This window comes from Pygocentrus nattereri, chromosome 9, assembly GCF_015220715.1.
Source record: "Pygocentrus nattereri isolate fPygNat1 chromosome 9, fPygNat1.pri, whole genome shotgun sequence".
Lineage (NCBI taxonomy): Eukaryota > Metazoa > Chordata > Actinopteri > Characiformes > Serrasalmidae > Pygocentrus > Pygocentrus nattereri.
The window spans coordinates 12482936-12507934 of NC_051219.1; the positions used below are offsets into that span (position 1 = coordinate 12482936).

The following is a 24999-nucleotide window of genomic DNA, read 5'->3' on the forward strand; positions in this document are numbered from 1 at the left end:
ATAACTGGGCACAGGTGAATCCTTTTATCTGCCAAGGCCCATCCCACAGCAGGAATCAGCCATTCAGATTGGTGGAGAAAGAAGCACAACCAAGCATCCAAGATCCACTGTAGTCCACTATGTGCAAAGCTGCACCTGATCTAGGAGAAAAGAAAAAGAAAACATACTTGCAACGCTGGCACGTAACAGCAGGCATGAGGGTACACATGAAGACTGATGTGTATTTCATTGTTCGTATAGTGATGGTGGTGGTGGTGATGATGATGATGAACGCAGTCATTCCCTACAGAAAACACACATCTGTACATTTTAATGCACAGTTACTGTTCATTTCCTGAATTTAACATAAACAAAAGGAAACATAAAATGTGGCCTGCGCAAAAGTTATGGCGCATGTTTAACATGCATTGAAATATCCAATATCAAAGTGTTGAGAATGATGATGATGATGATTAAAGCAGTGAAAATGATGATGATGATGATGATTAAAGCAGTGAAAATGATGATGATGATGATGATTAAAGCAGTGAAAATGATGATGATGACATTGATGATGATGATGGTGATGATGTTGGTGGTGATGATGATGATGACGATGATGATTAAAGTGGTAAGAATGATGATGGTGATGATGATGATTAATACTTGGTGAGAATGATGATGATGATGGTGATGAAGATGATAACGACAGTGATGGTGATGATGATTAATAATTGGTGAGAATGATGATGATGACGGTGATGATGATGGTGATGATGGTGATGATGATGATTAAAGTGGTGAGAATGATGATGGTGATGATGATGATGATTAATAATTGGTGAGAATGATGATGATGATGGTGATGATGATGGTGATGATGATTAAAGTGGTGAGAATGATGATGATGATGATGATTAAAGTGGTGAGAATGATGATGGTGATGATTAATACTTGGTGAGAATGATGTTGATGATGGTGATGAAGACAATGATGTCAGTGATGATGATGATGATGATGGTGAAGATGATGATGGTGATGATGATGATGATAATGATGATTAAAGTGGTGAGAATGATGATGATGATGGTGATGATGATGGTGATGACAATGATAATGGTGATGACGATGATGATGATGACAGTGATGATGATGATGATGATGATGATTAAAGTGGTGAGAATGATGATGATGATGATGACAGTGAAGATGATGATGATAATGATGACGGTGATGATGATGGTGATGATGATGATGATTAATAATTGGTGAGAATGATGATGATGATGATGATGATGATGATGATGATGACGGTGAAGATGATGACGATAATGATGACGGTGATGATGATGATGATGGTGATGATGATGATGATGATTAAACTGGTGAGAATGATGATGGTAATGATGATGATGATTAATAATTGGTGAGAATGATGATGATGTTGGTCATGAAGATGATGATGATGATGACAGTGATGATGATGATGATGATTAAAGTGGTGAGAATGATGATGAGGATGACAGTGATGATGATGACGATGTTGATGATTATTACTCAGTGATTGGTCGGCTGCTGTGTGGTGAATCTCTCTCTTTCAGCGAAACTCTTGTCACTCGGCTCTTCGTGATTGAGGGGTTGATTATCTCGGTTGACCTCTGACTTCTCCTCCCCTCAGGTCTCTTCAGGAGTCCTCATCTCGTTAACACCCCACACTTGCTGTCTGTCTCACACACACACACACACACACAAACACACACACACAAACACACACTTCCTCCTTAACCCATCCCCCCTGTGATTTCTTCATTTTCTCTCTCTTCCCCCCATCCTCACATTTTCATGTAGGTAGCCATAAAAATGTTAATTTATCTTAAACATCAAACTGTTCCAGCAAGACCAGCTCTATTAATATGAGAGAAACCTCAGTAACATCAGCAACCAAAAATATTGTAAATAAAAATATCAATGTTTTCTCCTCCTGAAAAGAAATCATGGGGCTTTTATTAAACATATATTACAATATCACTGTAATTATGTTTGATTCCTCTCTCTGCTTTTCTCATTCAGTAATATCAGACACATACACAACCCTAGGCTGTGCGTGATTGTGTGTCCGTGTGTCCGTGTGTGTGTGTGTGTGTGTGTGTGTGTGTGTGTGTGTGTGTGTGTGTGTGTAGAACTGCTTGTACAAAGAGAACCTGTGTGTACTTAATCTGTGTGTGTACTGTACATATATATATATATATATATATATATATATATATATATATATATATATATGTGTGTGTGTGTGTGTGTGTGTGTGTGTGTGTGTGTGTGTGTCAGCATGCTAAGAAGGAGGTCTACACTCAGCTGAGCTAAATATGGAAATGATAAAAGAGGCCTACACACTGTGCTAAAATTACAGCCAGGGTGTGTGTGTGTGTGTGTGTGTGTGTGTGTGTGCGTATGTGTTCTTTTTAGTGATTGAGGTTAAGATTAAGGCTTTGATTTATTACATGTTTACGTTAACATATAATTCATTTGGGACATTTTATTACATGTAAATACATGCATGTATAAAATAGAGTATATCCATATAAGAAATATATATATATATATATATATATATATATATATATATATATATATATATATATATATGTGTGTGTGTGTGTGTGTGTGTGTGTGGTGTGTGTGTGTGTGTGTGTGTGTGTGTGTGCGTGTGTGTGTGTGTAGATAGATAGATAGATAGATAGATAGATAGATAGATAGATATAGATATGTCGCATTCAGTATGTCTAAGGAGTCAGAGCAGCTGGGGCACTGAAAAAGACACCCCCCACCCACCCCCCGACACCATTACACACACACACTCACAAATTTCTCCTCCTCTCCTCTGTTTAAGAAGTGTATACATTGGGTGGGTTGGGGGGGGCACCAGCTGGCAGCCTGCCCCATTATAACATCCCCCGCACACACACTTACACACGCACCCACACCCACATACACAACCCCACCCAAAACCTACGCAGACTAATCACAGCCAATGATTGCTCAGCACTGTTCTGTGCCGCCACACCTGCCCAGTGACTAGTGGGATTGTTCCATCTGGGACACAAGTGTGTCTGTGTGTGTTTACGGGCCTAACAGCTGAAGGAATAGATGTAAAGTGGGGATGAAAAGATGCAGAGATGTCTCGGGGGGAAATTGAGGGGTAGAGCGGATGTGGGTGTATGTGTGAAGGGAAGAAATGGAGACATATGTCTTTAAACCACTTGGTATTAAGATGGCAATGCTGCCCCATATTGTCCACCCACATGTAGCCTGGATGTTGTCGATTCATACATTCTCTAAAAGTTACGCTCTTATTCAAAAGCGGCCTGCTTTAAGCAAATTCTGATCGGGTTCTGCCCATCATTTGGTTGCAGAAATCAAATTAGCACCTATGATTCTATGACGGTTTATAAGTGTCTTGCTTTGTACAGCTGCATTAATGAAACTAACTGAGTTTGCAGATTGAACTGCGTTGATTTTGGAATTTAAGAATTAATAATGACTGATTGAAGGATAGACAGTAATGCATGCACTCATCTCCAATGGAAAAATAAGTGCATTGTTTTATTGCCCCTTTTCCAATACTGTGTAAATATTTCCTCCATTCGCGTTTATGTATTCAGCGTGTTTTTGATTTATGTCATGGTGAAATCTGAGATATCACGATGCATTGAATCATGTCCCTAAAGAAATCAAACTGAATCCTGGGCCTTGAGGAGCAATATTTCGTCATATATTTCATGAACCTTTAATGAAATTCCAGGCAAAATTCAACCAATTAAATGTGAATTGTGAAAAGGTTAATATAAGGAATCGCCACATTAACAATGGTAAGAAAAGGGTCATGCATGTTCCTATATAAATATTATACACAAACTTACTGAAACACCCAAAAAGCTTCCAGTATGAATATTACGCTGGTATTGTCATAATAACATATTTGTCTGAATTAAATATCTCTGACTGAAATATGATTTGTCAGTCTGAGGCTTTCTCCTGCTATAAATGACAAACAAACACATTGTCTCATTTATCATCATTGAAAAGTAAGGTAATTTTCAGAAGGCAGATGGCCGTTTGGTTATATTACAGCACACTTCTGCTCACTAACAGGATCATTCAATAGTCTCTCTCTCTCTCTCTCTCTCTCTCTCTCTCTGTGTCTTTCCACCCCCCCCCACACACACACACACACACGTGCACACACACACACACACAATGAGAAGGCCAGCTGGTCTTTAGTTGTAGGTAAAAACACAGCCATCTCATCTCTATAGGATGACAATGCTTAAATTAGATTGTATGTATCTGTGTGTGTGTGTGTGTGTGTGTGTGTGTGTGTGTGTGTGTGTGTGTGTGTGCGCGTTTGACTTTCTTCTCTCCTCATCACGTTGCAGTCGCTTCCCATGCCCGTCCGAAATGACCGAAGTGATCATCCAGTATGTCCGTTTGGAACCTCCAGTATCTCTGGTATGAACGTCCAGATGTCTGATGTTCTGATGTGATCGTCCAGTAGGCTGGATTTGAGCTCTGCCCGTTTCCCTTTCATACTATGACCTTCATCATTTATATGTAGTAGTACAAAAAAGAATACAGACCTTGATATTGTGTATTTGTTCTCTAACCCCTTCAACTCTTGGCTTATTATTGGATATTGATCTTAAGACTTATTATTCAGTAACTACTATAACCTTAGATTACCTCTAAATCTGAAACATTCAGTTGAGTGAGTCAGGGTCAAATGTAGGGCATTCATAATCGCGCATGCCACCAATTATTCTGACCAGCGTATTTTTAGTTGAGTTAGTCGATAATAAACCACACACAGCCTTTCGAAGATTCCAGAATACGTTTTTTGGAAAAAGCCTTTAAAAAGGCTTCTTTAGAAACAAGTATAAAACACTATGTGGCAAAAATGTCCATCAGGCTCTGTGTCTGGCTGCACAAGAGGGCAGAAGCATATAACGAATTACTGCTGATTTATTATGAAGGCACATTTGTTGATCACAAATTGCAGCAGAACATTGTGTTCAGGCTCTATGCTCTGTGAGTCATCTTGACCATTGGGAACTGTAGAACTAATGGACTGTTCAAAGAGGGACACTAACAATGGGCCTCATTCAACAATCGTTCTGAAGAAGAAACGTCTTCTTAAAACCCGCATTTTCACGAAGATTCGGGGGATCGCCAACGTTCTCTTGTTTGGGACTTGTTCTTAGGCAAGCACAGAATGTACACACACTCAGGAGCACGGAGATCGTGACCGATTCTGTGGTTGAGGAACGCGTCACGAATCCGCCGTAGACCTTTTCTTACGACTTTTCTCAAGAACAGATCTACGAAAGGTCTTGGTGAATTAAGCCCATTGATACCAACATCTAAATGTGTCCACACTGGTGTGACCCATATAGTTAAGCTACCCAATGCTTCATCCTAAAACAACAGGTTTCATTAGGGCCTAATTCCACCCAAATCAGTTCCACTTTGCCCAGCGCCAGGCTGACGGCCTTTTCATTTGCAAATTCTGATGGGCTTTGCCTGGACTCATCACCTTACTGGCATGGGGTGGATTGCCTCTGTCAGTGTTTGGCTCAGACTAAAGCCTGCACTATCACTGTGACCAAGCACAGTGCTCATAGCTTTGTAATGTGATCAGTGACACAGAGGGCACTTTCTGATAAGAGCTCATTTGCATCCATCGCCTGCCGTCATGTCTTCTCACCTGAATCGCGCGTGAGGACCCCGCTCATCTCCTGGCTCGTAAAAAGCTTCACATCTCTCTCTAGCATCTCTCAGTTCTGCCCCACCAGCAGCCATCACAGCCTCTGAGGCCAAGACAAAAGCTACGGTGACCTGGGAGGGACAAACAAGCCCAGCTGTCAAACAGGGTCAGCGCTTTTTGGCCATAAAGGACAGAAAGGGTGTGGAGGGCGAGCCTGCTGTTTAGCATGCATACACATTCAGCTCCTCCGCGCCCAGCTGCAGTTTGATCTGCTATTTTTAGCAGCGAGCGTCACTGCAGCGGGCCTGGCGCTGCGCATGCGCGGTGGCGGCTCACTCTCGCACCGAGAGCTGCGTGCTAGGAAGAAAAGATGTAGCGTAAAGTCCAAACTCGGCGCAGGCGGGTTCACGCATGAATAAGCGAACGCGCGCACGCGACAGCGAACAAAGCCACGCGACCGCACCTCGACCTGCAGATAGATGTATGAGCTAATTAGCTCACGTGCTCATTAGGATGCGACGGGTTAAGTGAAAGGGATTCCTGTGAATTCGCCCTGGTGTCCGCGTGCTCTCCTGGGGGCTCGGTGTCACAGTGGAAAGGGCTCTCATGGCTTAACAGGTGTTCTACAGGAGGCGAGCGGCCTCTGATATTAACCACCAGCCCGTTTCAGTCCTAATGGTTCTAAGCAGGGACGGCTCTCCACACTGAACCCAAATGGAGTAGGACGTCCAACCTTAGCTTCAGGCTTGTCGGGCTGTCAGCAAGCCTGAGCTAATGTGTGAGAGGATGGGAATGTGTGAGAAAAGGAAGAGGAGACCCTCGTTACTTCTGCATTGAGCAGTTTAACCGCCTTTTGCTGCCTCCGGCCTTTTTGCATGAAATCGGCATTTATTCTGCAGTCACGAGTGAGCACGAGGCCAAAGGGACGCTCACGCACCAGGCCGGCCTTCTAGCAGTTCGGCCTACTACTCGAGGCAGAGGTGTCAAATCCAGGTCCAGAAAGTAAAAATCCTTCCCAGGATTTTGTTCCAACAGGCTGGCTTCTCTAGTTACATCACACCACCAGCAGAGCTGTCCAGCCTGCTGGAACAAAATCCTGGGAAGGATTTTTACTTTCCGGACCTGGATTTGACACCTCTGCCCGGGGCCCGACCTTTAGTGCAGCGCAGTAACTGTGTTTCAAACGTTTTTCTGCGTTTTTAATGTAAACTCAAACACAGACTCGGCTCAGTATCACGTCTTAGTCCTGATGAGATGATTTAGGCTGTCAAAATGATCCCTATAACGCTGGTAATGTTTTCTGATAAGGTGATTCAAACGATTCTACCTACAGTTTTATGTGCGCACTTAAAAAAGAGGTTTCTTCAAAAGTAAGGGTTCTATATAGAACCAGGAGTTCTAAATAGAGCCATTTCATGCTTAAATGGTTGTTTGCATGGCGATGTGGTTGAGGGAGAATGTGTTGCATATGGTTCTATATGCAGAACCCTTTTGAAAATGGTTCTATATAGCACCAAAAAAGGGCTCTATTGCTTGTGTCAATAAAAGAACCCCTTTTGGTTCTGCATAGCACCAGAAGGTGATTTTTTTCGACACGAGCTTGACATCATCTGTCATGTGGTTCTATACAGATAATCATATGCAACACGTTTTCCATCAGCCTAAAGAACCGTTTCGCCACACAAAGAGCCAGTTAAGCAAGATGGTTCTGTACATAGCTCATATCTCTATGTAGAACATTCACCTCTACTAACGAACCCTCGCAGAACCGTCTTTTTAAGTGTGCAGGGAGCTTTAAACATGCCTCTACAGATTTATGTGCAGACTTTTAAAAGATGGCTCTTCAAGGCAGTGGTTCTGTTCAGAACCACGAGTCCTATACAGAACCACGAGTCCTATACAGAACCACGAGTCCTATACAGAGCCAGAACCATGAGTCCTATACAGAACCACGAGTCCTATACAGAACCACGAGTCCTATACAGAGCCATGAGTCCTATACAGAACCACCAGTCCTATACAGAGCCGTGAGTCCTATACAGAACCACGAGTCCTATACAGAGCCATGAGTCCTATACAGAACCACGAGTCCTATACAGAACCACGAGTCCTATACAGAGCCATGAGTCCTATACAGAACCGTGAGTCCTATACAGAACCACGAGTCCTATACAGAACCACGAGTCCTATACAGAGCCGTGAGTCCTATACAGAACCACGAGTCCTATACAGAGCCATGAGTCCTATATAGAGCCATGAGTCCTATACAGAACCGTGAGTCCTATACAAAACCACGAGTCCTATACAGAGCCGTGAGTCCTATACAGAGCCATGAGTCCTATACAGAACCACCAGTCCTATACAGAGCCGTGAGTCCTATACAGAACCACGAGTCCTATACAGAGCCATGAGTCCTATACAGAACCACGAGTCCTATACAGAACCACGAGTCCTATACAGAGCCATGAGTCCTATACAGAACCGTGAGTTCTATACAGAACCGTGAGTCCTATACAGAACCACGAGTCCTATACAGAACCAGAGTCCTATACAGAACAGTGAGTCCTATACAGAACCACGAGTCCTATACAGAACCGTGAGTCCTATACAGAGCCATGAGTCCTATACAGAACCATGAATCCTATACAGAACCACGAGTCCTATACAGAACCACGAGTCCTATACAGAACAGTGAGTCCTATACAGAACCATGTCATGCCCAAATTGTTCTTTGAATGGTTGATGGAGAGTGTGCTGTATATGGTGCTATGCACATGGTTCTATATAGCACCAAAAAGGGTTCTTCTATTGACACAAGCTTGACATCGTGTGGTCAGTGTGGCTCTAAATAGAACCATTGCCTTTACTAAAGAACCCTGGAAGAACCGTCTTTTTAAGTGTGTAAGGACCTATAAATACGCGCTATGGCAGGACGTCTCTACACGCTAGCACTGACACACTGCGGCACGGGGTGCGGGGGCTGCGGGGTGGGGGGGCGTAAAAAGAGAAAACGATGACGCGCTGGTGACGTGGTTCGGGGGTTTAATCTGTGTGTGTGTGTGTGTGTGTGTGTGTGTGTGTGTGTGTGTGTGTGTGTGTGTGTGTGAGAGAGAGTGTATGTGTGTCTGTGCTGCTGCTGCAGCAGATAGAGCCGGTTAGGCGAGGCGGCGAGGAGGGGCTGGAGGCTAAAAACGACACAAAATAACACGAACCCCCCTAAAAATAAGAGGAGCCGCGCGCAGAGAGACGATAAGAGAATAAAGGCGAGCGCGAGGAGAAAGAAAAAGCGCTGTGAGAAAGAAAAGCGGCGCGGCGCGGCGCGGAGCTCCTCCTCTGCGGCGTGCGAGGTGGAGGAAGTTAAGGCGATGCGATAGAGGTCACTGCGCGTTTTATTGTTGTTCTTTCTCCGCCGAGGCCGTGCACGCGCAGAAAGGAGCTGCCTTGCATTTTTTTGCGTCGGACGGAAATAAATGGGTGATTACGGCTTCGGTTTGCTGCACACGGCGAGTCTCAGCAGCAGCAGCAGCAGCAGCAGCACCGGCGCGGCGCTCCTGTTCGGCTCCGGAGCTGCTTTCCGCTCCCTGTCCGGCTCCTCCTCCTCCCCGCTGGCCCCGCCGGCCTCCTGCCCCGCTCCGCTCTTCTCCGATGATCCCGCGGGGGTGACCGGCTCGCAGCAGCTCGACGGCGGCGTCGGTGAAGAAGGGCAAGAAGCCACTGACGGAAGCCTAGCGTTAGCATTAGCACCGGGCGAGCGGCCGCGAGCCGGCGACTTTAAAGCGCAGGCCCCGTTTTGCCCCGTGCGTGACCTTCAGGAGCCACAGCCGCAGCCACCCCCACCCTCCTCCACCTCCTCCTCTCCGTCGTCCGCCGCCTCCTCCTCCGTGACCGCAGAGCTCCGGCAGCTGGCGCCGGTGTCTGAGCCCGAGGCCGCGCCGCTTTCTCCCTCTCCCGGTACAGCGCAGCACCTCCAGATGGACTCCGCTCACCTGCTCAGCAGCGGCGCCGGGGTGCTGGCCGGAGGCCTCGGAGCGGGCTTCCACGGCCTCCCACACCAGGACATGGCCACCCCCGGAGGAGTCAGCGGCCCGGCTTCCCCTCCTCTCCCCAGCTTCGCAGCGCCCTGGTCGGTTCACACCAGCTCCCCTCCGCCTGGCCCTCAGCCGCAGCCTCCGCCGCCGCCGTCCGGCTCCACCCCGAGCAGCGAGCCTGACAGCAGCTTCTATCCGGCCCTGCATTCATCCATGAGCCCCGGCTTCTTCCAGAGCTTCTCGCCCGTGCCGGCGAGTCCGTGCGCCGCCGTCAGTGTGCAGGGCTTCGGCGGGCCCTTCTCCCCGCAGCAGCCGCCGCCGCAGAGCCGCCGCTCCCCGGGCAGCCCCCACAACATGGCCCCGCAGCAGCAGCACGGAGCTTTCCTGCAGCAGAGGAACAACTACAACCACCACCAGGTGAGAAATACCCTCCATCACTAAGACCCGCTTAGACCGCCTTTAGCGGCCGTGAAGGAACCGGCTGCTAATGTGACCTGTCGTGGTCGGGCGATATACCGAAATGTCGGTAGCTACTTAGATATGATCCTGACTGAAATATCTGTGCTTTTCAGTGTTTAAACACAGAATTAATGTTGTTTTTCTGTTCTTAAATAAAATAACTGGCCCCAAATGACAGATTGTCGCTAAATTCTTCGCTTCCATCATTATTTTTTTTTTATATGCGTTCGGTTCGCAACTATTTTGTAGTTTACAAGCTGAGACACTTCAACGCAGTTAGATCTGAGCAGGCATGAGAAAGAACTGCATTTCCCATGATGCAATACTCTTTGACAGGCAAGGGCAAACTAGCTCGCTGACAGTGAATATGCTGTCAAAACAAAACTAGTGCTAGAATGAAGAGCGCAGGCCTGTAAAGTGTCCCGTATTTTACACTCAGATTCTGCGATTGTGTCAATGTATTAATTCATTGGTGTTTTGGGAGAGAAGGGCTGAAACTGAGCCAAGCTCACAGCTCTGACTGCTCATCTCTAGCCAGGATGACTAAGCTCGTTGTTGTGTAACTATGTAATTACTTATGATATAATAATGTAGTGATAAGATAATAACAATGTTATTGTGTACACAGTGCAAACCCACATTAGCGCTTTCGTTGTGTGGCGAATGTTAATGAGGGCAGCCGTGCAGGCTCTGCTGTTATTGCTGCTGTCCTTATTTTATGTGGTGCGCACTGTGAACTTTCGTCATTCGACTGTAAAAGTCCAAAACGATGCGGTGACGAAGGTCCAGTGACCTTAAGGTCATGTGAGTAGAGTAAGCCTGTAATGAGAATGAGACGTGGCCATTTTCACGTCTTTGCCAGTGCCATTATGGGGAAAATGTTCATTCTGCAGATTATTACTCTGGAGTGCCGGCTTTAGTGGACGCACACTCTGTGCCGACGCTTTAATAGCAGCCATTTTGAAAGATGCTCTCACAGCCTCGTACACTGCTGATCACAGCCATATCTCTGGATGAATGGCAGTCCTGGACCAAATTACTCCCTGGCCTGTTTTCCCTACAACTACAGATCTACCACAGTCCTGAGATTAGGACAGTTATAGTCATCTGGAAGGGTGAGGATGATAAACAGGCCCGCCGCTGAAGCACATTGGGTTTTCGATTGAGATGAGCAGCCAAGGCCGCAGCCTGCGGGTGTCTGCTCTGGAGGATGTGGGGGGAGGGTAGGAGCGAGTCGCATGATTTTGCCAGTGGTTCATTCACATGCAGTGACAGGTAAAAGAGCGCAGATAGACCTAATATTCTGAATTGGCCCCGCTGATCACAGCAGGACTGTGGCTGTGTCATTGTGACTTTTGAACAAGATAAATGGGGAAAATCCAGTGCTGCAGTGACACATGCATGGTGTGTGTGTGTGTGTGTGTGTGTGTGTGTGTGTGTACACGTGTATTGAGAATGCACAAGTTGTGGTTTACTCTTGTAGACTGCAGCAATTCGGAAAACAGCTCGCGCTTTCTTTCCCAACGTCTAGACGGCAACATTATTATCACTCATTCCCACCAAAACACTCATTTTGTCCTCACGCACACAAACACACACATATACTCCACTGTCTAATTATACACCCTGCCACTGTAGGTTGTGTAGATGGGTGTGGCAAATGCAAACGGAGGAAAAACACCCACAATCTTAGGCATATGCAATATAGTCGCTTGAGAAAAACGTGAGCTGAAAGGTTATTTGTCTGGTTTACACGTTCAGTAAAACGCTAATATTAGAATAGACGAGCGGTAAGCAGTGCTTTTATGGATGTCACTGTTCGTTTAACTGTTTCCAAACCACTTCTCGAGTAATCCTGTTACTGATACACTCTTAGAAATGATGGTCCTTCAAAGGTTCTTTAGTAAAGAAAAAGGTTCTATGTAGAACCAAGAACTTCCTATGAACACTTTGCATGATTAATGGGTTCTTTGCATTGTGGAAGGGTTCTTCAGGTTGATGTAGAATGTGCTGTTGATGGTTCTGTATGGAACGTTTTTGAAAAGGGTCCTATGTAACACCAAAAACGGTTCTTCTGTTGTTAAGATGTCAGGGTTGTTCCAATTTTCATAAAGGTTAGAACCATCTGCAGCATGTTCTCCGTCAATCTGAAGAACTCTTTCACCATGGAGAGAGCACATTAATCATGCAAAGGGTTCTCAGAGTGTTCATAGTTCTATATACAACTTTCTTTACTAAGGAACCCTTGAAGAAACTTTTAAGTGTGTAGTTCTCATCCAGTGCCTGGTTTGGTTAAGGAGTCCTTCATTAAATGAAATGATGTGTGCTGGAGAATTGAATTAAACAGGTTTATGTGATGGCCAGCAGAAATCTGTTCTAACCAGCTCACGAGACTTCAGCTTCATTTTTGAAAACAAAAGGTTCTTTACAATTTTACTGTGTTTATGTTTATTTGTATTTATTGTGATGTTGTAAAGAGTTGTTACTGAAGGAGACCCTAAGACATTTACACAGCACTCTATTCAGTGTCGACCTGAACAGAGTGTTTTATTTTGTGTGTGTGTGTGTGTGTGTGTGTGTGTGTGTGTGTATGTGTGAGAGAGAGTGTGTGTTGTTGGAGGCAGTTAGAATTAGATGTAAAGCTCTAAAGCTTCTTACTGCCGCTCTACAAGCAGACCTACCAGCGGTTACACACACACACACACACACACGTATGTTCACACAAACACACTCACAAAACACTTGATTCTGTTATGTTTATATTTATTCACAAATTTTTATCTCTTCACAATTTGTCTTTCTCTCTCTCTCTGTCTTTCCCTCTATTTCTCTTTCTCTTCATCTCCATCTCTATCTATATCTTTCTTATCTCTTTATATCTGTTTTTCTCTCTTTCTCTTGCTCTCTTTCTATCTGCTTCTCTCTTTTTGGCTCTCTATCTTTTTTCCGTATCTTTATATTTCTCACTCTAAATCTCTTTTGTCTCTCTGTCTATTTCACTCTGTCTCTCTATCACCATCTGTCTCTATCTCTATGTTTGCCTCCCTTTTACTGGCTTTCTCTACTCCATATGTCTTTCTCTCTCACTGTCTCTCTCTATACCTTTACTCTGTATCTTGTTTTCTCTCTCTCTGTTGCTCTCTCTTACTCTCTCTCCCTTCATCTTTTACCTTTACTCTATTTTTCTTCTTCTGTTTATTGCCTGTTCCTTTTTCCATCTCTCTCTCTCTCTCTCTCTCTCTCTCTCTCTCTCTCTCTGTCTCTCTCTCTCTCTGTAGCCCGTGATGAAGCAGTCCCTGTGGGGTGGTCATCAGGGCAGCGGTTGGAGCTCTGGTGGGGTGTCCTGGGGTAGAGATCATCGTCGTGGCGGGGGCATGGGTGTGCCCGGCTCGCTCAGTCAGATCTCCCCCATGAAGAAGCCTTTCTCCAGCAGCGTCATCGCCCCGCCAAAGTTCCCCCGCTCCACCGCCTCACTGGGGCCCAAGACCTGGATGGAGGAGAATGTATTCCGCACCGACAACAACAGCAACACTCTGCTGCCTCTACAGGTACGAACCATGTTTTTTCCCCCTATTTTTTCTACATAATTTGTGCACAGCAGCTGTCCTGTATGAACTCTTCAAGTGGATTTCAAAATCTAATGCCTGCAAACGGTGCCGTGGAATATTTCGGACGTTAGTTTTATCATTTTGAGTTAAAAACACACATCAGCTTTATTGCTGTTTGAGAATGCTGACCGTCATCATTTTGCATATGATGTGAGTCGCACATCTTCCAAACTAACCCTTGCAAAGCCTGACTTATGTGGCTATCCCCTTATTCACTCTGGTTGTTTGGGCTTCTCTCTTAAAAAAAGGTGCCAAAAGGGTTTCTTTGAGTGATGCCCATTGTTGGTTTGAAGAACCATTGTAGGTCGCTTGAAGAACAACACCCATGATTCAAAAAAGAGATATGTGAGTTTAAAGACTGTTTGCAAGGTTTAAGGAACATTCACATAATGTGAAGTTCACACGACAATTTGAGGGATCTTCCTAGGACCTGTCCTTCATGTGGCGATCACAATCTAAAATATTACAGTCTTTAAAGCTTCAGTCCAGCTCTGATGGAAATGTGTAATTGCCTGCAGTGTTTTTCGTTAGAACGTTTGGTAACATCACTTCAGTCCCCTTCCCCTAGTGGATGAATCTGGTCATCGCTAGTAATCAAAGAGAACTCGGTCAAAACTTTGTGAAGGACGTGTCTTTAGAGGATGTGAGTCGATGATCTGCTATTATTATCGCATCTTCATCAGAATGAATAATGTTGATTTTGCATTTGAGAACCTAAACATTGAGCTGGACCTTCTTTATTTAGCCTGTACATGTAATGTTACTATGTAAAGGTATGGACATGATCAGTTCTGACGGCTCTGACTTATTAAAATATTATTTCAGGCTTTACAAGGTGGTTCGCAGCAGCACCTGCTCTCCATATTTTAGCATGTTTTTCTCTCTTGACTCAGTAATGCTACTTCTTACAGCTTTAACAAATAATCATACATAGTGCAGCTTTAAACAGCAGTGATGCAGGGATGGCTTTGGCTAACCTGTGCTGTCCTGGGCCAGTTCAGGTTTGACTTGCTGTGCTGTAGCCTGCGTTTCTAATGCAGCAGAAGCACTGGTTTGCCGTAGTGGCTAAAACTTGAGGTTTAAGGCACTTAGTGTTTTCACATATAGTTCATTTTCAAAGAACCGAACCAAGTTCTGTTAAAGTGAACCTGGAAGGGAGCCATCTGCAAATGGCCTCAGGTCTTTTTGTGTTCAATATGTAAATGAATTATAAATAGGACTTAGTTTTCTTTCTGGTGCTTTGAGATCTCAGACTACTTGTGCAGACCACAACTCCATTAGAACTCAGATCCCTTTCACAGCACTCGCAGCTGAGTGGGCAGCGTTATCTGATAAATCCGACCTATCAGGTGATGAGAAGAACCACCAGACCCACCTGCTGCTCTCCTATTGACCGTGAAACGATTGGCCAAAGTGCATCGCACAAAGTTGGAAAAATGGCCCTGCGGATCTGCCGAGGTGGGCTCTGTTTTTGGCAGGGCTCCTCACTGAAGCTGCACCCATATAATATTTATTCATTCAGCGTTCAGTTGGAAAACAGCTGAAGTGCAAGCCCAGCTTGAGCCTTTAACACGGTAAAATCACGCGAGCTCTCACATGTTATCCCTTTAGTATGTCAGTGCTGCGGTCTGTCTCAGATCACGGACAGACTTTATCCTGAGTAGAACCTTTTAAATGACCCTTGGTCTGTTTTACCTGCTGAAGCACTGGAGACTGGCTGCGTGTCCGATGAGCCTCGAGGTCTTCACCGTAAAGCAAAGCTAAAGCAGACTGGGGCCGTTTTGTTTTCTCAATGCACAAATTAACCGAACCACAAAACGAACTGTAACCGAACTCGAACCTCGAGAGGCAGTCTCAGTTTAGAGGGGTCTGAGTTCGTTTGGCATGTTCACATATGCAAAAGAAACCATTTCAGACGCTGAAACAGCCCAAGTGTGAAAACATTTCTGTTGAGAATCCTTCTTATATCAGGTGAAGACATTATTCCTTCAATGAGTTCAGTGCAAAATGTTTTCAGAGGTTTATTTAGTCTGTCATTCATTGTGATGAAGATCTGCTCTCAGGTAAGCGAAGATTGTTTTTGCTTAGTGTTGCTTAGTGATTTTGGCTTCCTTGGTTACGATACTAACACATATATTTTTGGTCGCCCCTATTTTCTATATGATTCATCCATGAAAGTGAATATTCAAATAGCATAAATAATTAAAATTCCGTTCTCTACAAAACACGTTATTGTAGAGAGTGAACTATTATAGTGAACATACAATGAAATTAGCTCCAGGCTCCTGAACTCTTCTACAGTTTTGCAAAATTTGGTTAAACAGATTGCTGATAGTCTGTAGACGGTAGTGTGAGTGTGTGTGTGTGTGTGTGTGTGTGTGTGTGTGTGTGTGTGTGTGTGTGTGTGTGTGTGTGTATATATATGGAATGCTAGTAAAAGATAGGAAAGAGTGTAATGTATAGAGAGCGAGCGAGCCTGGGGAGATGGAGAGAGGAACTGCAGCAGAGGCAGAGCGAGAGTGTGTGTAAGAGGATCTTTCAGAGCCCTGACCATTGTGTCTGTGGAGAGAAAAGGCCACCTCATTTGCATCTCAACCACACATGAGCACCTGTATTCACTCATCTGTATTCATTCAGTCACCTGGATTCACTCGGCTGTGCACGCACCGTGTCTGTTACGCAGGAAGAACTGGACGTTACCTGGGGCTGTTTGTACGTCAGGTGCTGCTGGCTACCACAAAAGCAGACCGGTCTTTAGCTAACACCTGTTTTTAACACGTGGAGGTAGAGTCGTTATAGCTTTTGTTTTGCTCTACTATTTGAATGCAATTACATAACTACTTACATAGTGAGCTATACAGTAAATTGTATTTATAATGCATATTCTGCATCCATAGCTGCAAGACTGCCCTTGTTTTGATGGAAAAAAGACAAAGACATGGCAGAAATTTAAATTACATTTATTCTTTTGATTAAACAAGACTGATTGTACACGTAATAATAACCTAGTAATAAATCAAATACAATCAAATTCAGTTCATAATAAATAATAGTAATAATTCATTGTTCTACTTACAAAGACAAACAAACCCCCTGTGTTGTGGAAATGCCAAAGGAAAAGTGCAGAATTTTTGTTATTTGAGCCAAAAATTCTAAAGCAATGATGCCTTTTTTCTCCAATTTTCCAGTGATTTAAAGGAATTATGGCAAAAAAGCACATTTTCGTGGTTTTCTACTTACCCCAAATGTACTCAATCATCTAAGACATGTTTGGAGTCCAGATTTGCTTATTTAGTTTATAACTGGAGCGCCGAGGCTGACTTTCCTAGCAGACACTAGGACTCATAAGCACCCGAGCACTACCCGAGTCCACACCAAGGACCAATTGTGGGCTCATTTGGTGGACGGGCTCATTATCACTGGTTTGCACAAAAATACCTACAACGGGGTCTGTATTCAGAAACCACGCCACACTGTGCTCTAAACCACATAAGAAAGTGTGCAAGTTCAGGTCTCTCGGTCTCTGTCCACTCAATCAGATAGAAGTCTGGGGTTGCATGTGCTAAGATGGCTGCCAGATAGACAAACGTGTCTGTAAGCAGATGTGCTCAGTAGCTCTCTAACTCCAGATTTGAAGGGGGGAAACAGAGAAAATTGCTGAATCAGATTTGTACACAGTGGTGGTGATAGGAACCAACGGTCCACCTCTGAAAGGTCCTCACAGAAAGTTACTACATGAAATTGTTAGATACCAACATTTGGAGCATTGCGTTATGATAGTTTTGGCTTAAAATGTGGTTCAGTCCTTTTATGACGGCGGGCTACACACACAGTGTTGTAAGGCAAAATAGTCCCCAAAGAAGTCATATTATTTGAGGTTTATGACTGTTTTACCATCATCAGCGCTTCATGTATGAAGTCAGAAGTTCACTGGTGGTTTTGGGTAGTAATAATAAGTGAATAAACTGGCTCTGTCGGTGTTGTAGGCACTGTGACCTGTGGTTCCAATCAGCTCCGCTGTAAAGAAATTAGAGTCTGTAAGTTTCTCTGCAGTGAACCATTTCACCTCAGACCACTCTGAATGACTCGTCTCTCGTCAAAAAGTGGTGGGATTCCTATTTAATGGGGACTGTAATGATACTATATGCTTGTTTCCTTTGAGGACTGCTAACAGCAACATACTGAGGCGGCTTAGCACAGCGTTAATAACAATAGCAGGTGTGACTTCTCTGTTTGGAGGTGTAAGGAGGGTTAATGCTAGTATGAGGATCTATTTGTTTAGGAACTTTTCTGATGCTAGCTTGCAAATGAGTGTCTGGTTATTGAGACACCTTTTCACAATTGTGGACATGGTTGTTTAAGTGGATCCATTTTTCAGATGTCCCTTTATCTAAGCTTTGTCTCGTTATTTTGAAGTAAATGCGCTGTTGCTGGTGTAGTTATCTCAGCGATCGGGAGTGCTACCGTGGTTGTCGGATCCAATTGGCTTCTAGCTTAACATTTTTTGTGGAGAATTGAGGAAGCTGATTCTATTTTGATTCTGAGCTGAGGTTTTTACATATTTGTGTGTTCATTGAGTTGCGTGACAGGTGTAACGTACGCCCCAGATGTTATCTTCAGCCAAACTAGAGCAGCTTTTCTCCACCCTGGAGAGTCCTTCAAAGGATCCTTTGAGCTCTTACTGACCAAACGACAGGCCGGCTTGTTTTTCCATTCTGACGACTGTGCTTCGTCGCTTTCTCCTCTTCCTCGTTCCTGCGCCTTTCCTGCAGTTTAAAATTCCTCACATTCCTGGCGCCTCGTTCTCCTTCCTTCCCAGGGTTCCGCTTGCTTCGTGCTCCAGAACCATGGTTCATGAGTCATCATCAGTCTGAGAGAAAGAGAAAAGAGAGAGAACAGCTGGGCAGGAAGGGCAGAGCAGCTGAAGTTAGGGGTGTGCAAATAAATTGAGACTTCACGATACACTAAAGTGCATCCGGTTTAGGAACCTTGGGCTCGTTTTTCCATTATGATCATATTTAGTAAAGTGTGTGAAGCAGAATGTGTACACTGGGTAGATCTAATGAAAGCACTGAAACTTCTATCTTGATGTTGTAGCATGTTTACAGGGTATGTTAAAAACACTGTGTCCACTCACTGTCCACTCTATAAGACACGCCTACCTTGTTGATCCACCTTGTAAATGTGAAGTCAGAGACAGTAGCTCATCTGTTGCAGGTCGTCCTCTAGTCCTTCATCAGTGGTCACAGGACGCTGCCCACAGGACGCTGTTGGCTGGATATTGTTGGTGGATGGACTATTCTCAGTCCAGCTGTGACACTGGGGGATTTAAAGACTCCAGCAGCACTGCTGTGTCTGATCCACTCAGACCAGCACAACACACACTAACACACCACCACTGCGTCAGTGTCACTGCAGTGCTGAGAATGATCCACCACCCAAATACTGCCTGTTCTGTTGTGGTAAATCTGATCTCTTTTTGCCATCAGATTGCATCATGAAACATTAATTAGAGCTTTATCAGAGCTGCTCAGATGACAAGAGTGTGAGCTCAGGCTGGGCGTGTATGTGTGTTTGGGTGCTGTGTGCTTCTCCTCGCCTGCTGCTCAGCTGCTTCTCACTTCTTTATTTTTGGCAACTAGCGCTAATAATGCTGGTGCTATCTTTAGATTCTTTAGCTAGCACCTTCCCTGCAGTGGCATATGTGTAAGCTGAAAGTGAGAGCGGAGTTCTGCTTAAAGCTACAGATCATCAAGCAAAAACTTTTTCTTGATTCATTTAGGTTCTTTAGTTTTGCACTGAAGCTACAAGGCTAGTGTTGCGAACAATTAATGGAAGCTTCTACCTCACCAGTTAACCTCGTGGCCACTGCATACAGCAACATCTGGGTCAAACCTCGTTGAGTTGTGGAGGAATCGCAAACAGACTTGCTTTTGTGGTTTCTGACACCGCTGGACGTAAGATTATGTATGAAAATGGACAAACGTAGAGACCAAATTCAAGATTCAGAATGGCTGCTACTACTCAAAAACTAAAGAAACAAACGAGGGACAACAGACATGCCTTGGCTCATTCACAGCATTTGAATTAAGGGGGAAAAAATCTTTTTTAAGATTGTAGATTATCTTTTTCGGTTGGACTTTTACTCATCTTAACTAATTTAGTCATGGCCAGTTCCACTCGTTAGCTAGGTCTCCCCATCACGCGATATTACCAAGTCATGAAGTTGAAGACTGAGGAGCGCTGGACAAGCTTAACATGCTTGTAGGAGAACACTAACTGCCAGTTGTGCTGTGTTAGCCAGCAGACACTGCGCATTGCATTGAGTTGATGGCGTTGATTGAGGGCCATCCTGACCACCCAGAGAGAGCAAGGGGGGTGTCTTTCAGTCCGATTGCTTGATTGAAAAGGTACACTGAGGATGCAGTGTTTGGGCCACGTGTGACCTGTATCTCTCTCTGTCTCTCTCACTGTTTGTGGACTGACAGCATGGCTAACAAATAGAGCGACCCACTGGGGTCCCTTTTGCTGTCCATCCCAGTGGTGGATGTTCTGTACAGTAAACCCTCCCGCGTCTTCCATCTTCTTTTGTTTCCACAGTTGGTGCCAAAGCTTATGATATCAGCCTCTATCTGTGGTCTGCAGCGAGAGAACCAGGGCTTTCCACAGCGAGAGATTAATAGCAAATAAGACCGGTACATTTGCCTGGGCTTAAGGGTGTATGTTCAGTGTGTGTGTTCTTTTTTTCCCATGGATCTGCGCTAAAGCCGGACTCTAAGCGGCCGATGGCAATGGGGAGGGAGTGAGAGCCGGGCTGCTGTAATCTGGTATTATCCACCAAAGGCCTGCTGCTACTGCAAGCAGTGCCAGAGACGAGGGCTGAAACATATATCAGTTGTGATGTTTGAATACCATTCGTAGACCAGTAACACAGGAAGCTGCAATATGCACACAGTTTTTATTATGTGCTGTTTCAAACGGTATCTTGGTAAAAAGTATTCACATAATCCTGTGCATATTGAATTGGAACATAGTGCAAGGCGTATCTCGTTATCTGTGTGTAGCGATACTTGTTGCAATATGAGGTTTGTTCATGTTGTACAGCTTTACCACAGATATATCTAGACTAACACTGGGTGCTAAACACACGAAATATGTGGTGTCAGAAAAGCTGCTACTGCAGTGCTGCAGTGAGGAGGGCGTACAGCTAGTATCGTGCAGCTTTCTGCAGGGCTGGGAAAACGGCTCGAGTCCAGAGTTCACTTACCGTAGGGCTGTTATTCTAAACCTCTCTAATGTGGCGCTGGCTGGGACTTTACAGAACATTTATGCTACAAAGCATTTTCAGTCGAGAGTTGCCATTTAGATTAGGTCTATGTGGGGAAAAAAGGCCTACAATTGTCTGGACGTCACAAGCATGCTAGCTTTTGTACAGTGGAATTTAACAGCAGCATTCATTTGGATGCCGTGAAAGGCTTTACACGGCACACTTCTACAGGGAGAAAAAGGTGGCATGCAAAACTTCCTTTTGAGTTCAAATTTGACATCAGCATCTTTAAATTAGCACCGTTTACCAACAGCACAGCGGTCAGCCGCTGCGACCTCTGGATGGGTGAATTTTACATAGCAGCGTTCAAGATTGCCAAGTGGTAACACTTTTACGTGAACCCTGCTACATAACACAGACATAACCATGCCATAAACATGTCATGGCAGCTGTCATATGTGGTCATGAGTTGACCTGACAGGCTTTCTTCAGTTATATAACAGTATAATATGTCATGACGGATGACGTAACGTTTGATGTCATAGCAGCTTTTGCCACATGCTATTTTTTGCTACAGTAGTTAAGACTACACTAGTTATCCATCATGACATTTAACATTGACATCTTTTATTGGTAGTTATGACACCTGTGATGACGTGTTCATGGGGTAGTTAGGTCATGTCATGTAGCAGGGTTCAAGTAAAGCATTACAATACTAATTTTAGCAATGTTGAGACAAGACATTTTATAATATTTCCCAACCCGACTGTATATTAACACATAAAAGAGAGCCAGGATGGTACACATTCAGTAACAGGCTGGATTAGAGGGTGTGACTTTGTTTACTTTGGTCTGTTTACAGTTTATGGTTGGCGAACTGGAATTTTTTCTCCAGTCTTTCAGTCTAGCCTTCTATTTTGAGGGTGACAAGCTGCAATTTTCTAGTATGGCTGCACCTTTAGGTTATATAGTCCAGGCTTATGATGCAGTTATTAAGTTATTTTTGTTGCTAGTTGGTTACTAGAGTAAATCATTAGAGAAGGGTGATGATTTCGACATCGGACAGATGTTTAGATATTTATTTTTTTGGCCGATATTTCAAATAGATGTTTGATGAAGTCTGTATTATACTCTCGAAAAACTAACTTCTTTAAGCGATGCAGGGCTACTGGGCTAAAATACTGGCTGTGTTTGTAACTTTGACCTTGAAGAAATGAGCATTGATCTTCCATCTTGATTTAGTCCCAGTAACAAATGTGAAATGTTTCTGTATCAGCGCCAGCAGATACGCAGATGAAAAATGTTGGATATTTGCATTGGCCCACAATTCCCGTTTCAGCGCATCCTTCTAAATTATTTTGTAACTACTGTGAAAGTAAGTCGTGCAGTTATGAGAGTGAGACAGTGGAGTGTGGACCCACATACGAAGTCCTGTAGCTTTGCTCTGTAGAGTCTAGGCACAGATCAGCTAGACATGCTAACTCGACTAACACTAAACAGCATTTCCAGTGGTGTGGTTTAGTATATAATCGAATGGTTTCATTCCAGAAATGGTCATAAACCAGTGTCAGGAATTTTCTTTTTAATTTTTCATGGTATAAATTGTTGGGAGTGGGCTTTACACATACAAGAAATATGTCTATATTATGATTAAATAGCATCTTTATAAGAGAAGTACACATTGTGTCTCCATAATATGTCAGCTGTTCTTTTGAGAGCTAATTATATCCAAGGGTGTAATGGATATACAGCATTTTGGAGTTCAACTCTCAATTACATGTAGGCCGCAATGTGACTGGTGGTTAATTAGCATTAAAAGTCATAGGCTGGAGGTTACGGAACTGGCCCTGTGGACGGAAGGTTGCTGGTTCGATCCCCTGAGCCGACAGTACATGACTGAGGTGTCCTTGAGCAAGACACCTAACCCCCAACTGCGGATAGGGCTGCCCACCGCTCCGGGCAAGTGTGCTCACTGCCCCCTAGAGTTTGCTCACCAGTGTGTATGTGGTGTTTCACTTCATGGATGGGTTAAATGCAGAGGTGAAATTTCCCCTTTGTGGGACTCATAAGGGTCATTTAATCACTTATAAAGAGGCTGTGGACAGTGAAGGACGTAACAGTTGGTGAGCTTCTGCAGACAGAGTAATCAGAAGTAGATCAGCGTCCAGGAACTTTTTGTCCCAGACACTGGATTTTGTCTCAGTTGTCATTTCATGTCACATGTGACATGTTTCCTAATACAGTCCATCAGTAGAGAGTAAAGAGTCCTTCTCTTCTCTTGTTTAGGAACTGAAGGGGTGATGGGGGGTGGGTGGGAGTAAACATTCCCCTGTTGTCCACACACATCTGTGGGATTGTTTTCATCAGAGCAGCAGGGGATGCCCTTCTGACATTTATAGCAAAGTAAAAAGAGATGTTACCTGACACACACACACACATGCGCAGGCACCCTGTCTGCAGAGTGTCCCAGAGGCCTCCGATTTCTCTCTGCTGTTATTGCACAGTTGGAGTGGGATCCACTGCAGTGCTGATGCTTTATAAACACGGTGTGCTCACGTGAACCAGCACAGAAGGAATGTCCCAGCATGCTCTCGGCCACATTAATACACTCCCTGTAATCCTATAATGCTCAGGCGACAGGTCACCATGGTGCAGCTCTGTGTTTGTATTGTGCTAGAACACTGGCTATGTCCAAAACTGTGCCCTGTTTATATAGTGCACTAATTTGTGAGTCTGTCCTTTTGCAGCTATGTCTGAAAACATTGTGTGCTCTTACAATCCCATAGTGTGCTGCAGTGCACCACGTATAAACCTTGTACCCTAGCGGACACAGAACACCCATACAGTGTCGTATGTGACAGAATGTGGCTACTGAGTGATGATCAGACCATGCCAAAACCGATTACTTTAAACAGGAATTCTGTTCACTATAATTGTGTTCTATGTATTGCTCTGAAGGGAATAGTGCCTAGGGAACAGTTTCAAATGACGGATTCTCTCTCCCTCTCTCTCTCTCTCTCTCTCTCCCTCTATCTCTCTCTGTCTCTCTCTTTGTTCTCAGGATCGAAGCAGAATGTATGACAGTCTTAACATGCACTCACTGGAGAGTTCTCTGATTGACATCATCCGGGCAGAGCAGGACCCTCTTAAAGGTAAGACCCACATCCTGCTTCCTGTTGACTAATAAGCACTTTATCTGTCTACCAATGTTCAAAAATCCCCAGCCTAGACAGAAAAGATGTTACATAACTTGCTGGATTACACCGAATGTAGTTGGTCAACCAAAACATGTTTGGTGTCTGAATTTTGCTTTTTTAGTTTTGAACTGGCGCCGATAATCAATTATCCCAGCAATTATCATGCACTTACCTCAAACTGCGACAAGTTATCTCAAATAGCCTTGCTGAAGTGGTTTATGACCCTGTAGTACATACCGTTATCTATACAAATGGACAAAAACGTGGGATGATTAGAGAAGTATGGATAAAAGTCAGGCTCAGAGTTGACTGCTACCTCCAAATATGGTCTGTATTGGCTAACCAGCTACCTTTAGGGTAATTTAGTGTATTAAAGCTACACTATGTAAAATTTAGCGATTTGGAGACCTCTCTGGTGGTAATGTGTAATTGCACACAACATGTGGAAGAACATTTTGTAATGTAGGTTGTGTTTCGGACCCTCTCCCGAGTAAATGAATTGGATGATTGCGCTTTAAAGGTGTATTGAAAAAATAACTCATTTGAAACTTAGCAAAGGGCACGATGTTGATTTGCATTTGAGGCCTAAATATCTAGTTGGTCCTTGTGTTGCTAATAAGGGTCATTTAATCTTACTCTTCTTTTTGAGCCTGTGCATATGTTGTTAATACATAAAGACATTTGATGTGGTCCGAAAAAT

The 24999-nt window shown here is 44.1% G+C and overlaps 1 protein-coding gene and 1 long non-coding RNA gene across 4 annotated transcripts in view; one reads left to right on the top strand and one right to left on the bottom strand.

The window, feature by feature from the left end:
• On the bottom strand, positions 1-6076 carry LOC119264099. Its single transcript, XR_005130766.1, has 3 exons — positions 5741-6076; positions 1537-1702; positions 1-140 (listed from the first exon to the last, which is right to left on the bottom strand). It is a non-coding gene; the product is annotated as an uncharacterized LOC119264099 (long non-coding RNA).
• A 2760-nt stretch (positions 6077-8836) lies between these two features.
• Positions 8837-24999, top strand: part of cpeb2 (cytoplasmic polyadenylation element binding protein 2) — a 34964-nt gene continuing 18801 nt past the window's right edge. For all 3 annotated transcript variants that reach the window (XM_017711464.2, XM_017711465.2, XM_037541155.1), the window contains exons 1-3: positions 8837-10185; positions 13506-13775; positions 24164-24254. In XM_017711464.2, the coding sequence (XP_017566953.1) occupies positions 9211-10185; positions 13506-13775; positions 24164-24254 (1336 nt within the window). In that variant the 5' untranslated portion in view covers positions 8837-9210. The remainder of the gene's footprint in view (positions 10186-13505; positions 13776-24163; positions 24255-24999) is intronic.